Genomic DNA, 18732 nt, shown 5'->3' with positions numbered 1-18732 from the left:
ATAAAAAGCAGGTATGTAGCAATATTCTTTTAATTCACACGTCTAATATGCTAATGATGTGGTTCAAATTACCCTAAAAAATAAATCAACAAATGTCACACATCCATCAAACCGGCCTTAATCTGACACTCCACATCCATCCAAACAGATGGCCTTGTGGTAATGGAAAGCGTGCCACCGTTCATGTGCCATCATTGGGAGAAAACCCCTGAGTAACAGTCAGATTGCCCCATCTGGCCCAGTTATGAATTCCATTTAATTACAGTCATGGACTAACTAACTTCTCAACTCCAATTCCTTTTCCAAGTCCTACTATTGATGAAAGAACTGAATGGGACGCGAGGGCAACCAATGAGACCCACCCATAGCTGGCTTCAAGGACCTTTAATGAGTGGCTTCCCTAGCTATTAATTAGGATCTTTCCTGATTCTGTTGGTCTGAAACTGCAAGGACCTGATGTCCTCGGGGTGGCAGGAGCGACAAGATTGATTTCAACAAGGTGGAAATTGGGTCAAACATTCCCTGGGGCGCAAAAAGTTGGCAATTCCCAGAAATATACGAGGGGGGAATATTTTCGAATTAGATGCTTTAGGATTGCGGGGACACTATTTATTATTGAGGTTGTGCAAGTTATCTGGGAAGCTTAGTAAGTGTGTCAGCTTTGAAGTGACATTGTGTCCGGATGGTTTAGAACTTATAACTCATGCATGCAGGCACAAAATATTTCTTGTAACTCCAGAAGAACACTTGGCTTTAAAATTGGAGAATGCACGGCCAGTTCCTGATAGAGCCTTAAATATTTGTGCGTGTCAAAATATTCAAGCAAACAATCAATTTTTAATCTGAACCACTCCAGAGGAAGGACATCTTCTGTAATAGCATCCGATGACACCAGATTGTTTCCTCAAATCAGTGGGTGCACTGACACCAATGACGATATCTTGACAGTGCGAGAGAACAAAGCGAGAGACATGAAATATTGATTGCGGGCATCTTCCTGTGTTTGTACTGCGAAGCACAGCTTGGCATGAGGCCCGTGCCATGCTTCCAGAGATAACAAGACACTTTGTAAAAATAGAAGTGATGGAATTGAGCGTGTTTTACTTAATGCATTCCTTGAAACTGAGTATTACAGCTTCTCTTGTAAAATGTATCAGTAGATAATGTACTGTAAATATTCCATTAGATGAGCAACAGTTTTGATAGCCTACAGACCGCCACTGCAGGGCTGCTAGTTGCATTTATAAATAGAGAAGCATTAAGATAGTTTGGGGCTTGTTTCTAACAGAGCACCCATTATTAAAGTCATTATTTAAAGGGGGATATAGACTGTATTGAATGTGTGACAAATAACTCCCACAGAAAATATACTGCAGTGAGTTTCGAAAATAGTGAATTTTTGATTTTATTTGAATACAATTTCTGAAGTCTGAACTACATGATACTCCCTGAGAACTGAATGACTGCAAATGTATACAAGTTACTCCCAGGCCCCTTTAGATGCCACATCTGTTCCCTTTGTGAAGGAGATTGATGTGTGAAAACAATTCTACATAATCGCAAAGGTCCATCTTGCCAAGCTTCAAAGTGAGAAACAAGCAGATGAGGAGATCAATCAACTTCATTTGAGGATGCAAAGAAGACGCGTGTCAAAGGGAGAAAACAAAACATCTTGTAAAACAGATTTTGAATTGGGAGGCAGCCTAACAAAAAAAATAAATAAACCAATAAAAAACACATTTTGATTAAAATAAAGCTGGACAGCAATTAAGGTATGCATTGTAAATTGAGTCCAGAGATTGGGTTATACACAAGAAGTAGTTGTATGTTTGAAGATATTTGGTGAAAACGTGCAAACTGATGTGCCCACAGTCCAAAAATGCTTCTGAGTATTTTGTTGGAGGTGAGCCATCCATATCAACATATTATTATCATTACGTGCTCACCATGGCTCCCAAATGTGCTCAAGTTCTACTGAATCTTTGTCATTGAGGCTACAGTGGGTGGTGTGTAGTACATTGTACTGGCACGTTTCATGAATTACGCATGGGTAGCTTTTAATCTCGTGGGGGTGGATTGCCAAAAAACTTTCCTGATTGCTGATTTGTTGCCAAAATGAAGGGCACACAAAAATTAATTAGCAGGAAAAAGTCAGTACTAATAATATAACTTTAGTCGGTATGCTAATGTATCTAACACTGCATATGAATAGATTTCAATTAGTCGTGAAGCTCAGTTTGTGAGATGCTATTGCATAAATGTGAGATGAGGTGACAGAGCCTCCTCCAAATGCAGTTTGACAATCTCATTTCCTCGCATCATAAAGTCTCAGTCATAACACATCCATGCTGTTACTTTTTTAATCATGGCTTTTATAATGATAACTTGCCATTTTTTTCAAACATTTCGTAGCTATTGAATGTTTCTTACAGATTGGCCTAAGAATAAAGAGTAAGTTATGTCATGGCTTTAAGAAACTTTAAATTGCATGTTATGATGACAGAATGATGAATGATTACCATAATGACACTTACCTCCTAGCAACTGTAATTTTGGTATATAATGAGGCTTCGATTTAGTCAAAGAAGCAATATACTCTATGCCACTATACACTAAATGCTGCAACAAGTTGATTGGATGCACTAAATGCCAGGTCGACAAATTAAATACACTACTAAGGAAAAGATAAGTCGGTTCTAAATCAGTTTAAGGTTAAAATGCCAGTGTGACATAGTGTATTGTCTAAATGTGAGGTGGACAAAAGATGATAAAGGCATGACAATAATAAGTCATTTATATTGATTCCATAAATAGAATACATATATATATTTCAATTTTCATCACTATTCAAAAGTGTGGTTAGATCTTAAATTGGAAGAAAGGAACAAGCACCAACATACATTGATAATGATTCTGTTGGTTGATATGACAGTTCATGTAATTCACCTAGCAGCCTACCGTGATCATATCAAACTAGAAGACACTAAATGACAGAAAGTAATAACGGACTAGAACTTTTAATAAAGCTCAGGCGCATGTTTTGAGCATCAGAAAAATTAATATTGAACCAAATGTAATGGTAGGCCTTTGTTTTTTTTATCATTTGAAAAGCAATATTTAAAAACACAGCTTCAAGCAATGTGTCACAAATGAAGTTATAAGTAAACTAATTTCCTGTGTTGTTCTTCAGGTATCAATATCAATTTTGTGACTTAACTTAGAAAATTGACAATTATTTGTGTGATTTTAAAATTAAAGTGACAGGAAATGCTCTGATACTCACAAAAACACACACCAAAACACAGAGCAAAGGACACAATATTAGTAGCCATTGATGACTATCATTTGCTGCAAGCCCCTCCCAGTCCAAATGGATTGGACAACTATTGCCATCAATGGCTGTTAATGATTTAATTATGGGTAAAAATATTCAAGACTTTAGAACACCTGTAAGTTTGCTGAGGTGTTCTGTTCTGCGCATCCTTGCAATGGTTGCACGGTTTGCAGGAGCCTATCCCGGCTGCCTCTGGGCCAAAGGCAAACTACACCCTAGACTGGTGGCAAGTCAGCCATAGGGCATAGAGAGAGAGACAACTATTCACACTCAGAATCATACCAAAACCGCACAGGAATCAATTCTACGCTTGCCTGCACCAAAGTCAAGCGAGGGAACCACTACATATCAGGTGGCGCATGTTCTTAAAAAATAAATAATAATCCTGCCCCCCCAAAAAGTAATTAATGCTACACTGTGACATGTGTATTTTTATTTAACTATTCATCTTTATTTCTGCCCAGGTGCGACTTACAAGCCTGAAAAATGTGGCATGTGTCCCAAATATACTAATATATTCATAAGGGTGAGGCTGAATTGTGCTTGTTGAAGTTAAAAAATGAAATAAAATAAAAAATCCCACGCAATACGTCCTCGGTTAGCCGTGGAAACGTGACTAAGAACGAGCACCTTTCCTGAAGGTGAATTAAAACGAGTTTGGTGCTTTTCCATCTGGGCACCTTCACTTAAGTCCCCTCGGGAGGCGAGCATGTATATTCATAAGAGGTGGGCAGAAGAGGAGATAGTTGCGTGGTAGGGGGGGATGGTGGGGGGGATTTTAGAGAGAGACCCAGCTGGTTGTCGAAAACTTCCCCTTCGTGACCTCAATTCTGTCAGCCCCTGTCCGCATGGGTCTCGGCAGCATGCTTGTGTCCCCGTGTAAACCAAAGCAGATGGTTGGCACCACGTGGTCCCAGGTGGCCTTAATGTCCAATTATTTAAAGCAGAAAACTTACTTGCGCCTGGTGGAATGTAAAGTACCTCAACGATACTTGCAATCCGGCTGGGAATTAATAACACGCCTTGAGGCAAATATGTTTTTTCACGTGTGGAAGCCGGTTGCCTGTGATCCTAGAGAATATTCTCAGTCATCTAGTTTGATGTTACAAATCCATAGCTAACAGAAAAAGAGAGGTGGGAAAACATTCGAATTTGTCTTATGACCGTGTCATAAAACTGTCCTAAACTTCCATAGCCATAAAGAACATAAATGAATGCTGATGACAGTGTCCTAACCCTAATTCTAACCCAAATACTTTGGAAGCAATGCTACGTCAAAAGTGACATGATTTAGCAAATGGCACTTAACAACATTTTTCATAAGCATTCATTGATTTTCATGATATCTTTTTTGTTGTGTGATTTCACGTCATTATTAAGACAGTCTTAGAACACTGTCATAAAACAAAGAGCAACCAAAGAGGCTGTTTTCCACAAAACCACAGTCACACAGTTACTGGATAGTAAGTCAAGTTAACCACACTTTCAATGACACAAGGTCCTTTTCAGTTTTGTAAACAAGATGCTAAACAAATCACGACAGGGAGCTGTGAATCGTAGTCTATGTTGTCATTGCACCTGACACCACGTACGGTCGGCCCAGCATGACTTTCGCCATCTAACCGGACAATAAAGGTCAAAGTAACTGGCGAGAAGGGGTTGTTGCTGAGGGCCCGCCAACTCCGACAAAGCCATACGTCTAAATTCTAAAAAGTTGCATAGAAAACGGGAAGCGGTAGGATTCAGTCGACAGAACTGTCAACTGATGCATTTATGTGGTTGCTAGTTCTGACAGTTTGAGAGGTCACCTTTGAAAAATTCACCAACTTCAGCAAACCCCCTCAAGCCAGCACACCGTGCACTCACATTGTATGGTGGAGCACTAGCAAGGCTTTTAATGATGTATATTTAAATGCCAGCCATTCACATTATTGACTAATTAAATGCTACAGACAAGCCCTGACAAAGTCACTTTTACACAAGGCCAGATCAGCATTCCAGCTGCAGCTAAGCAGAAACCAAGGAAAAAATGTTATAGATACAATTGCACGTAAATATTTAAAAGGGTATTTTTGTTCAGTTTTTTTTCCAAATGTGTGAATGCATGTTTCTGTAAAATGGGGTCACTTAAAGGCAGGATGACGAAAACTATGCATTAAATTATTGCTTTAAGCTCATGTGGGATGTGGAAAAAATTTTTTTTTCCCAAAAACATATTGTGAAATCCACTTAAAATGACCTCTCGATTAAATTAAGACTGCCGGCCATAAGTTTGATATATGTCTTGAACATCGATATCAACTAATGGAGCAATTTAATGGCCCATCATCTAAAAAGCAATAAAGCTCACTTGCATTTTGTGCTTCTTAAACCTAGAGCACAGCATTTACTGTATATTGCATATGTCTGGCAACTTTTTATTCATGAATAACTAAGAGCCAACACATATCCAAGAGTCTCTTGTTGTTTGTTTTTTTTCATTTTAAAATAATAGTGTCCTTTCATAGTATTTTACATTGGGTCTCTAGGTATGTGTTTATTTTTTGTGTGCATTTCTCAAGTGTGCGACTCTTCTTCGTGATTATTGGACACCCAAATTGAGATCCAACTGAATAAATTAAATACCCAAGTGGCTAGGACAGCTTCCGCAGCATCTTTAATGAATCCCCTATGCAGCTTCTATTTACTGCCTTGCGCAGGAAAATATGAATAAAATAAAAAGCTCACTAAGGAATGAGGCTGGTAAGATTTGTGTACACCAACTGGGAATATATATTCAATAGCAATAAAATACAGAGACAGATAAAATACCAAAGCGGAATTACTTACAAAAACAATAGATCACAATTTTTAAAGAACAGACAATCTGCTTCATTCTGATTATTTTGCCATGTAAAGTTCAAATTCATACCTCGACAGTGGACTCCTTCATCGCAGCCATCCTCACAGTCTTTTGCTCCATTGCAAAGTTTGTTGAAATGGATACACTTCTTTGTCCCGGTGCATTGTATGTGATTGAGTGGACATCGGATCACAATATCGAGTTTACCTGGAAAACAAAAAGGGCATTTGTCATTGTGCTAAACACCCTCATTTTCATCTTTTGAGATCCCCTCACATGATAAAAGCCAAAGTAACCTAAACGTATGCAAATACATTTGTCCTTCAAAGGTTTTCTCATAATGCTGCGTAGATGCTTTCAGCCACTCATGAAGCTCCTTAGAAAAAAAAATTATATGTATATTTATTTTAAATCTCCCACTGCTGGTTGAGCAAACAGCAGACGGCAGCTGTTTAAAGATTCATAAGGCACACAGGTGACCCTCATGTGGGAGCAAATAAAACACAGCTGACCATCTCCACCTTAACTACGACAACATTACCGAAGCACCGTTGCGTTCCCGTAATAGGAAGATTTATCACTCATTTGATGGCATCCGGAATGATCCCGGAAGTTATCCTCCTCGTAAGAAGTCCCATTCCAGCACACATGTACCATCTTGTCAGGCTGATTACTCATTCAAAGCGTCCATTTCTACTTGGGGACAGAACGATTCAATTAATGTGCCCGTTGCAACGCAGGGCTGTCACGCCACACTGATTTACACAAAGCTTGTACGCTTATATGCCTTCCGTAATGACGCAATAAAGACTTGGGCAAGTTTCTCCTCCCACACATTCCCATGAAAATGTGTAGGGGACCTTGGGCTTTAATGAATATTACTTGCTTCAGTACTACAGTTTCTGAGAGTATTTAGCTAATTCGAACAGAACAGCCCTTGTCTTTGAGGGTTCACATGGGAGGCCCTCCCTTGAAACCAGGCGCTTCTCGCAGTGTCAAAATGAGATATGACACCGTTTAGATATAATGTGTGTATTTTATCATTTTTTCCTAAATGATTTATGGATAAAGTGTCACCTTAGAAACTTTCACTTAAATGTTTGCAAGCTAAAGTTTTTCAGCATGCTTTGGTAGGCATACTCATATTGAGAATAAATACATTGTAACGTTCCAAAACCCGAACTCCAAAACATGCATGACCATTTCTTAGTAGGTGTAATTGGGATCGTTATAGGTTGTTGTGCAATGCATTTAAGGACTAATGTCTGTCTATTTTAAAACAATATTATAAGACAAGCTTATCAATTGTTGAGTAAAGAGATGTTTTTCACATTCCTGTTATTTACATAAGAATTATCAACACAAGACATTGAGATCTTTCAGCAGACATACATTTCCCAATGAAAGGGTTCACACCGACATCTTTCCCGCTGCTTTCAATAACAACCCCTGGCTACTCCATAGTGTTATGGTCCAACCCCCACACTTCAGTGGAGATTTCCCTGCCTTTTGATGGAAAGCTACCAATTTGTTCTCATGACATAAATGTGGACATAACAAAAAAAAGGAATTCCCTTCATAAGGGAGCCCCCAGTGTCCCAGAACATTCAACACCTCGGCGTCCATTTGGCAAATGTGCTATTTAACGCACAGCTGTAAAGGTCCCTGACAAGCTAACCACGTTGTCAAGCTCTCTCCTCTATTCTCGCCACATGGGTTCTAATCTAATGTGATAAAGGGAGGATGGCAAATGAATATTCAGTGGCTCGGATCTGTCACGCAAAGGTTCACAGATGGTCTCCCAACGGTCGCTCAGAGGTGCTCTCAGCGCTTCCAAACTACTAAACTTAGATAAATTAAAGCCAAACGTATAGTACACTCACATTTATTTATAATTTGTTTGGAGAGATGTGACATGGACCAATGATGTTTAAAATGCATCCTCAAACTCTCATCATCATTCAAGCAATCGAGAAATTTTCAAACCTGATGAAATGCATTTGGAAATTAATTTAAAAGATTATAGGCAGACCCTCTTGAGTTGTTTCCATCCGGTGTGCCACATCATTCAGTGATCAGCTGCTGGCTTAAACCCGATCAAAAGCACTGACCTTCAATTATAACCTAGATTTCAGTATTTGATCCATGAAATTGCATTTATTTATCCGCAAGGTGTATTCTATTTATTTGCTAGTGATTCATTTGCCTGCACTGCAATGTTATAAAATCACGTTTAAGTTTGTATTGCTATGTCAATTTCATTTGCCCATGGCCTTTAAAATCAGCTGCTGGTTTTGACTGCATTCAGCCAGCATATTTCTTCCAAACGATCACAATCTAAAACTACCTTGAGAGAGATCTGGTTTGATGTCTCATGTTTGTCAAGTTACTTTTTTCTTTCTTTCTGCTGTCTGATCGGGTTTAAGATCACTGAAGCAGAGTTTTATTGATAATTGCATTCCCAAACATCACAAAGTAATTTAAACAACTCACAGGGATAGTTCAGGAAGGTGATGGCAATTAAACAGCACCAGTGAACATGAATCTTAGACGGTCCGTCTGGCAGAATAAACATAATTAGCCATGTAAGTGCCTCATCAGTATGCAAAAGATTTAAAATAACTATGTGACAGTCTCAATGTTGTCCCAAGACATGTTGGAATGGATCGAAGCGTACTTGTTTACTATTTGTTTCCGCTCATTTGATGTGAATTGAAACAGTGAGGCATTAAAATAAAATGAAATAAGTCTTAGTATGGGCCCATTTAGGTTTTAAATGAATTAATCATACGAAAGGGGCAAATACTTCCAATATCAGTTTAATCATTGCCTTCTCTAACAGGCAAAAACTGTTTCCTGGCAAATAAAACCAGGAAATATATGTGGTCACAAGCAGAGCGGGAAACATTTAAGTTCAACATCAATATTTATTTAAGTCTTTAATAACACTGCGATAAATTTGAGGAAAACGTTCCCGCCTGGTCTAAACGCAGCCCATACATTAACGTCTGCCACTGCGGCAAGGACAACCACGGCGTGCTGTAAACGTACTGCAAATATGCTAAATGTGGACAGTAAATACTCTGAAAAAGCAATTGGAGGAGTAAGACTATGCGGTGATAAAAGAGGGAAATTGATAAAGGTGCGCCAGACATGTGTTATTTGAACATCTCAGAATTGTAATGAAAAGTAGAGAACAATTGCAACAAATAAACATCCACTTATTGATTGAAAGTTGTAGTTTTTAGGGGGGAAAAAAACCCAATCGACTGAGAAAAAAAATGAATCAATGTTTTCTTGGACCTTTTGGAGCACTTAGTGACGAAGTTTGCTTTTAAAGCCATTAAATTGCCAACCAACTATTCAATTCAATAAATCACTGACACTCTTTCTGGTAGGAAATAATATGTATAGATTTGCCAATCCTAAACATACCAGAAATATTACATGATTCCGTACATCTATAAAAACTTCCTGTGGACATTTTGCAGTATTTTGAATGTGCAGTGATTACTCCATCGATAAGCAAATTAATTGACGACAAGTAATAACATTTAAGTTAGAAATAAGAATTTTCAGCTTCTCAATAGGAAATGTTCTCAGATTTTTGTCACTATTAATGCAGATTTTTTTTAGTATTTATTCCAATTAAGTCATTTCCAAACATCTGATTTTATTTTAGATAACAATGCTCAACATGTTTGCCAGTTTATCTTTAATGTTATGTTACAAAATTGTAATTGTATCAATAAAGAGCAGTTTCAAGTAAAGGGATGGAAATTAAGAAATTATTTTGTCCTCCAATTCGTAGGAAAAGAATTAAACGATTATTAAAACGATTGCTGTGGGCCTAAATACATCCTTTGAGTAATTTATTTTTTATAAGAACCACGACCAGACAAAGGGATCGCTTTCTATTATATTGACATAAATTCAATATTGAATTGTTACTTTTCTCAGCGAAAACTTTGTTAACCCTTTAGTGTCGGCGTCAGATAAGCACTATGAGAAAAGTGAGGTATACAAATGAACTTCATTGCCTGCTGTGGACATTTCTACTGGCCAACTGGAAACCAAAGTGACAATTAGAACAGTTGCTACAGTAAGGGGTGTGACATTGATACCATTAAAATCTCATCGGTGTGGAAGAGTAGTCTCAGTGTGTAAAATAAATGAATATTTAGGTTAATTTGTGTGTGTACATGTGTTTATTGGACTCGACACATAGTAAAGTCACTGGTGTGTCCTAATTCTCGTCACCCTGACAATGACTCCGCTTCATTATCATAAAGGGAGCATTCAATGCATTTATTCTCTCTTTAGATGAGCCAGGATCAAGGATTAGTTATGGATCACTGATGATGGATCAGTGCCAGTGAGCAGATGGTTTAGTTTAAAATTCTTTAGTAATTGGATCTTGGATGTGAACACAGATAATGTCAAGTTAATAGATGCCGTTTTTTTTCTATCAAAATGAACCCTGAAGCAAGATCAGAAGGAAACTGCTGGTGCATTAAGAAAAAGAACAATTTGGTACAAAAGAGTATGAGAGTTGTGACTGTGTAAACAAAATATCTGACAAGGAAAAGCAGGTTGAAGCACACGTTAATGAGATGGAAAGACCCGGGTGGGAGGTGGTGGAGGACAAGCTAGGGCAGGGGGCCTCTGGAAAACAAAAACAAAAAATCAATAAGGGACGAGCGTCCACTGATCGAACGCGGGTGGGTTAGAGGAAAGGAGCGACACTAAAGGAATACGCAATTTAATTCACACAATACACTCCTAAGAATTTAACTTGTTTTTGAGGAGGACGCTGATCAATTTTTAATGTGTTTTGTGCCACACCTTTCAGTTTTGTCGAGGGCTGAAGTTCATACTATTATTTATTTATATATATATATATTTTTTTTCTTTTTAAATCTTCTATGACGTCATTATATTTTTCTGAAAGAGACCTTGGCTTTGAATGACCTGCTACATTCAAAGGTTTTGAGAAAAAAGTGGATCCTATTAGAGAAGAATAAGCATCATTCCATTCATTTTCATCACCAAATATCCTCCTCAGGGTCCTGGGGTAATGGCGCCTATCGCAGTTGACATTACGCAGAAAGGCAGATAACATACTGGACTAGATGCCAGTCAGACAGACACTGTGCAACCATTCGCACTGTTAACCTTTAATGCAATAGGTTGCAAAAAAATGTAAGAACTAAACACGTCACCATTATTCACAATTTTCGTTTTAAGTCTTGCAGGCAAAAGGGGAAATGACTGGAAACTTCTGTTAAAATGCCAAGAAATAGCAAAGCTTGACTTTAAAAAAATAAATAAAAAGAAAACAGCCTGTCTTTTTTCATTAATGCACATCTATATTGTCATCACCTTCAGGATCAATACATTTTATGTAATACTATTTGGCCGACGATCAACACAGCAATCTAGCAACATGTAGTTTTGGATGATAATGTAAACACAGATAATGTTTGTTCCTCTACATTTGGCACCCCCCACTACCACACACACACACACACACACACACACAAATACTGTATACGGAATAACATCGAGGCCAGCTGTTCCTAAGTGTCTATCTTGTTTACTAAGTACAACTGTTAAAAATCCAGATAACAAGTAGAAGGACACGTAAACATTGTACTAATCCAGACTCTTGTAAATAGTCTGGTCTAAAGCCATGGTACAAAACCAAGAAAATATTTCATTTATTTTGTAATGAAGCTCCTGTTTTGGCACTTAAGTAGATGCACTTAATCAAGTGTTCAAATGCTGTAATTTGTAACAACATCAGGGAGGCAAAATCCAATGTCACCCCAGCTCTAAATCTGCTGTTTCGGTTGATTATTTTGCTGACATGCTGTCCTTAACACATAGGGAGGCAGCCATTTTCAAAGCAGTTTCTCTTATCTCCAGCTGTTTCATTTTGACTGATCTTTCAAAAAACACCTAGTATTGCATTCTGTAACAACAAAAAAGTATTGAAATGTTTTCCACCAGAGAAAAAAAACCTACATATGATTAACGCTCTCTTGCAAATAACTTGGTTTCACATACATTTGAATAAATAAATTCATTCATCCATTTTCCAAACTGCTTATCCTCACTTGGGTTCATGGGGTGTGCTGGAGCGGTACTCGGATGTTTGGTCGCCAGACGTTTGGTCGCCCGGACGTTTGGTCGCCCGGACGTTTGGTCGCCCGGACGTTTGGTCGCCCGGAGGTTTGGTCGCCCGGACGTTTGGTCGCCGGACGTTTGACAACATGACAGAGAGTTTACTGTTGAAACCAGCTCTCAAAATTATATTCAGGAGAGAGAGAGAGTTTAATATCTAATGATTTAATGATCTATGATCATCAGGCAGGGGACACCCTGCATCCAGGTCAGTGCTAGTGGAAAACAATCATGACTTAAGATGTAATATTGAGTAGAAAATGAGTCACTCAAGTTTAACTGGCAGGATGGATTTAGTGGAAACACTGCACACCTCCTTGTACTACATTCAATTCTTCCGTGGATAACGGTGTGAGGGCATATGTGTTGCCAAGTAACCAAATCCACTCAATCAGAATTAAAAAACATGAACCCTATCAGACTAAATGCACATCAGAGAAATCTTGGCACGGCCACTCACAGCAAAATTTTGCCAGCATGAACACTTGCACACAATATTTGTCTGTTGCCTGCTTGCTGAACTCAACAATAACTTAGTTGCAGTAAAGTCTCATGTAATACATAGAAACTAAAACAGGGACCTGACATGCAAGGAACACTTGAATTGAATATTTTAATAATTGTGAGATGTCCTGACAACCTTTGAGATTCCTTTACCAGGATCATGATTCGATTAATAAAACATGGTTTTACTAAAGCACAAACATGCACGTTTAATGAATTTCGGTAAACATTAATAGTGCCTCCCGCGCTCAATGAATAATTTGTACAAAATGCATGAGACACATCAGCATCTAACCTTGACACGCTTGCGGTGATGACATATTTGTAGGATTTCTCGAGTAAACAGAAGGCTTGTACCTCAGCGGAAAAGTAATGTTACATTATGCAAAAGGCCTTGCCCTTCAGCTTAATAACAAGGTTTGACGCTACATTATTGTCTGAAGCGCCATCCAACTAATGCCAATTCCCATGCCCCCTATTAGATCTCCCCCAAAATGTTCACCATGATTTTTCTAGTCTCCATGAAATACATTTTTAAAATTGCTGATCACAGCGAGGACTACGTATTTATTTTCTATGAAGTCATCATTACAAACCAGCCATTTTAATGTGAAAATTATACGTACTTATTGAGGGTTGGATTTCACATTGCACATTTTTATGCTAAAATGATACCTTACCTTGCAATGTATTTCCGTTTATCGAAGTGGCTTCAAGGAAATTAACCATTGGCAAATTAAATCTAAAAGTGAGGCAGCTCATGATAATAAGGTATCTTATTTAACTACTTTCACGACTCCATTAATTTGTATTGATGTTACTCATTCGTAACAACAATGTCCACAGAAAAACATCTTTCAAGCTGCAGAGTCAAGAATTGCTCTCCACCGATTCAGGGTTGTTCTCAATGTATTTTGGCTACTGAGTTCTGGAGGGGTTCAGATAGTGTAAACATTTTAAAATGAGATTTGACGCCTGAGTCTCCTCTGATGCCAAAAGTGAAGTTCTTAGTGATGGATTTTAAAGTCTTATTTGAAGAGAACCAAATCTATGGCTCAGATAATATGGGGAAGCGAGCAACTACTCATTTTATTTAGCTTTAACTTGGACACATCTGCCCTTCCTCCCTTGGAAGAGGCAAGCATCGATTGTTACCGAATCACCGAAACACACAGAAAAGCACAGATGAAAGTAGATTTGAAACACTGAGCATCTGGCAGACGCAAATCCCGTTCATGCCAAATTTTGCATGTTGAAATTTTTATCCAGTCAAGCCCAAAAGTCTTTAAACGTCATGCCTGTTAAGTCCATTGTAAGAAACCAGATGAGTGCAGTCTCCCTTTCACAATAATGATTGGAACTAGGTGAGATGCAGCTTTGAAACTAAGCTTCGGTCCGGATTTTATGTCAGCGACTGACCTCTTTATTGTCTTTACCTCCGCATTCACAATTTATTGGATTTAGTGGTCGAGACGTCCAGAAGATTGACAAAAAGCTCCAAACAGCAGCATTTCTGATTTGAGCCCTAAAGTCTATAAAATGCTTTACCGGAGGATTTATAAAGGATTAACTTTTAAGACACTGTGTGCTAACGTGCAGAATAAATACAAAGAAGTTGACAGACACGGAGTCTTTCATAAAAATTTCTATAAAAATCCTATTATCAGAATTTGATCTGCCCTGCCTTCATAGCACAGACGACAAATAGCAGTTGTATATCTTGGCAACGTGCCTTGACATTTTGAATTCCTTGTTGACGCATTCGCTTCAACACACTGGACACTCAGCTGCCCCCAGAAAACAGCTGAGGTCTGAAACTGCACAGATAGTGATGGCTTACACTACACAATTGGAGAAGTACCATTTTAGTCAGGTTTTTTTGTTGTCGTAATTCTCTGTGGCTTTTTTTCCATTCCCTTGAATAACTGTCAGTGGCCATCCTGTCCCAGGAGACTTGTGGCTGTAGGGCTAAACTGGTTTTGCCTCCTGTTTGGAATACCTTCTCTTCTCCTTACATGTCCTGAAGATATAGCGGTTATGTGTCTTTCTGACCGAGGGCAGTGAGCATGAGTTTATCTAAAAAGAAAACTCAACAGCTCTTGCCTGCTTACAGAAAGTCTTATTTCTCAGAACTAAATTATTCACATTAAAATCAAAGCACGGTGGTATTCAACGCATGACATTCAGATGGATGCGTTGCTCCTAGTTAAAGCCTACACAGCTTCACATCTCGTATCATGAAAATGCTCTTTATACTCATTGTCCCATGGCACTCTAGTCCATCTTTGAAGAAAGTAGAATATATTCCGGTCCTGTCTTCTGTTTGCTGGGTAAAGCTGATCTAATTCCCCTTTCTATCGATACATAATCCATGTTAATGAGCCGTGCACTGTTTTTGAATGAACATGCAAGGTGTTCTTAAAACAATCTGCAATAATCAATGTGAGGATTAATGACTTAGCCCTAAGCAACCCCATATAGTTTGCATTCTATTTCTTGTATCAAAACAATTTGATAACAATATTGGTTTAGATTATAATCACAAAATGATTCGGGTTGGTACTGTCAGTGCGGGAAAGTTATTGTATTAGAGCTATAAACAGTCAAGAGACATTTGAATATGATTATAATTTTTAAGGGTTTGTAGTGTCGCTTGTCCAAAATCAAAACATTTTTTTCACTTATTAAATATTTTTATGCATATACATTTACTCACACTTCTCCAAAACGATATACTATAGTCAAGTCACAACGCACGGTTACCACAACCCTTGTTAAATGCTATATTAAATCCTAAAATGACCACTGACAAGAGCTATTGACGATACCATCAGCGCCGCAAAATCTTATACTGTACGGATGAGAAAATTCCGAGCAATAAAGTATATAATCTACTCAGCATTCGGGGCAAAATATGGATTATTTTTTATAGATTAGACAGCTGCTATGCCCTTTTCCTTGGTCCAAGTATTTAGGGTAATGTTACATTATCCCAGCAGCCACTGAGGCATAAACAGCCGCAACAAGCCTCCCCAATTGCTGTAATCCATTCGCGAATGTCCAAGTAGCTGTGAACATGATAACAGCTGCTGACTCTAATTATATAATGTTGACAAAAACAGAGGGGGTTCACTTGTTTTCCACAGAACACATTTTTACCAATGTTTTCTTTATTGTACGACTTCCCCTCTGAATGGAATTTATAGTTGCTCTGTGGTAGCATATACAAATATACAGCAAAAACTTTTAATTGCCTTGAAAGAATCTAATTAAAAACTAATGCTAGACCTTGATAAATAAAATTTTGGAAATGCTATAACTCCAACTCCAAATGCAATAGACCAGAAAGTCTTAGATCATTTTTTACATACTTTAATAACCATCAAAGTATGTGAAAAATGATCTAAGACTTTCTGGACTATTGCATTTGGAGTTGGAGTTATAGCATTTCCAAAATTGCAATAAAATAAACATAATTCAAATGCCATTAATTAAAATATATTTGAAAGCCAAACATTTGTTAAGTGTGTAGTACAGGTCTTTAGCGAGTATTTTAGTACCACAGCATAAGTGTCTGTCTGGCACAGTTTCTCAATTTCGATCACATTAATGGATTAGGAGAGAACGGTGTTGCCGCAGTTAAAACTTATCATATGCTTCTCTTGGCAAAATGGAAATAAGAGGCTTACGCTTGGTTTATGGAGCCAATTCAGAGGAGAGCTGGAGCAAGAACATGAGCATACGATAGAAACCCGCACGTCGATTGTAGTGAAGAGGCAGTATTTCATTCCTTTGTAAAGACATGGCAGTAATAAAAGGTGCCAATTCGAGGATTTGTTTGAGGGTAGGAGCTGTGCACAAAAAAAATAAAATGAATACATAAATATTATAATCACAAATGATTGCAAATGAGAAAAAAATTCATTAAATGACTTAAATCGATTCTTTTGGAACCTTGGCAACAATGTTGGTCACTGACTTTGACATCTAAAAAAACTCATCAGTTTCTATTGTAGTACACTTGACACCTGTCTCAATTGGCTTCCACAAAACACTTGATCTTGATCTTGTTTTAGGTTCTTTCTTAGTATTAGCTCCCATAGTCTTGATGTTGGCTTAGTTTCATCGTTTTCTGGTTTCGGCTTGTTCCGGTCTTGTTTATGGTCTTAAATACAACATCACTTTGGGCAGTGAATCAATCACGACTCGATTGAACCCAACTGCTACAAATGTCCATTTGCGATGGAGTCCCTGACTGGAGAAGTGTTTTTTTGAAGACTCTAAATCATATGCGTCTGTGATTGAAATGTGTTTGTCTATACTTGTCCTGTGATTTGGTAGCAGCCAATTTAAATTCAGCAGGGATGTGCAACCATAAAGAGGAAAAAGCACTTTAAAACGTAAATGAAAAAAAACCCTGAACGGTGTTGTTTTGCATTGAAGAGTCACAGATTGAAACCTGGCAGTGAATTCCACAAAAAAAAGGATGAATGCTACACATCCAAACAAAACGAAACAATAGAGCCTCTCAAGGATTTTTTGTCCTTTTGTCTCACGTGGCTCATTAATACAAGACATGCGCTGCTCGTATGAAAGGTGCATATCACTCTTTCTATTACATTCCTTGTGTCACATTAGACTGACAATTCCTTGCGGAGCCATCAATACACTTTTTGTGAAAAGTACTTTGTCACTTTTCTACCTTCGCTTTCTAGCAGGCAAAGAAAATCTTCAACGAGACTCTGGCAACCTAGCTAGATTGTGAAAGACCTTGCTTATATTTCCGCGACATTTAGCCAATATCATGTTACTAACTAGTGTTGAGGTCAGATATACTTAACTTCTCTTTGTGCATATTAAATGTGCCTTATGGAAGAGGGCAGGGCTGAAAGTAGGGATAGAATGATTGGCTTACAAGTCACGTCAATTTCGTCAGAGCCATCAGGGCAGTCGGGCTCGCCATCACAAAGCCATGCCTCGGGGATGCAGTGTTGCTGATCGTGACAGTGAAATTCCCCAACATCACACAAGATGGCCTCTGGATGGATAAAGGAGAGGGAGGTGGAGAGGGAGACAAAAACAATGAAGGATGAGATGAAAACAGCAGATGCGGGTTGTTATAAAAGCTCAACATGATCTCATGAGAATGATTGTGAGTGGACCTGCCCTTTAACAGCACCAATTAAGGTTATTATTATATACCCTGCTGCTTGATTGTGTGAATGGAATATAAATCACGAGGCAGTCTGATCATCCGAGACCTGGAAAATGCGAGCATTGTTTTTCAGTTGGTTTTTTTGGGCACTGATTAAAATTCTTTTTAAAGAGACACAAAGTGGTCCAGGAAGTGTGTTTGACAGCTACTCTAACAAAGACACAATGTCCTTGCCTTTATAAAACTATTACAAGGCAGTTCGGCGAAATTGCCTTTATCTCTCGACTCTTGTACTTTAGTGTGATGGAGGGAGTTCAGTGGAAGCTCAGCTGACTTAAGAGTCGTAGGAGCCTTTCATTACGGCAAGTATCCATCAAAGTGTTGACATGGTCGCTGCCGGTAGCTGTCAGAGATTCAGTTTGATCATCCGCCAGCATGACATGAACTTCTCAGGAAATAGTGGCACATTTCATCCCTAAAAATGATACGAGGTTTTGCTGTACAAAAAAGTAGTGATGCCATATTGTGACCTCCAGATATTTTGCTGAGAACATCACTAACATGATAATTTATTTTTACGTTTGAGCTCACCAATAAGCTCAGAATCCCTAGCCTTGTTTTTTTTATTCTATTCCCAATTCCCAATACATGTGGAAAATTGAGTTTGCAGCATTTGAATAGTGCGAGTGATAATTCAACGTGTTAGCGCTC

The 18732-nt window shown here is 38.3% G+C and overlaps 1 protein-coding gene across 2 annotated transcripts in view; it reads right to left on the bottom strand.

Annotated features, from left to right (window-relative positions):
- The window catches only part of lrp1bb (low density lipoprotein receptor-related protein 1Bb), a 155664-nt gene that overhangs the window by 98736 nt on the left and 38196 nt on the right, over positions 1-18732 (bottom strand). For both annotated transcript variants that reach the window (XM_077616629.1, XM_077616628.1), the window contains exons 2-3: positions 17782-17904; positions 6246-6383 (exon numbers count right to left, since the gene is read on the bottom strand). In XM_077616629.1, coding sequence (XP_077472755.1) covers positions 6246-6383; positions 17782-17904 — 261 coding nt within the window. The remainder of the gene's footprint in view (positions 1-6245; positions 6384-17781; positions 17905-18732) is intronic.

This window comes from Stigmatopora argus, chromosome 13, assembly GCF_051989625.1.
Source record: "Stigmatopora argus isolate UIUO_Sarg chromosome 13, RoL_Sarg_1.0, whole genome shotgun sequence".
In the NCBI taxonomy this organism is placed as follows: domain Eukaryota; kingdom Metazoa; phylum Chordata; class Actinopteri; order Syngnathiformes; family Syngnathidae; genus Stigmatopora; species Stigmatopora argus.
Note: the sequence above shows the minus strand (reverse complement) of the source record. Positions and strands in the feature narration are given on the sequence as shown.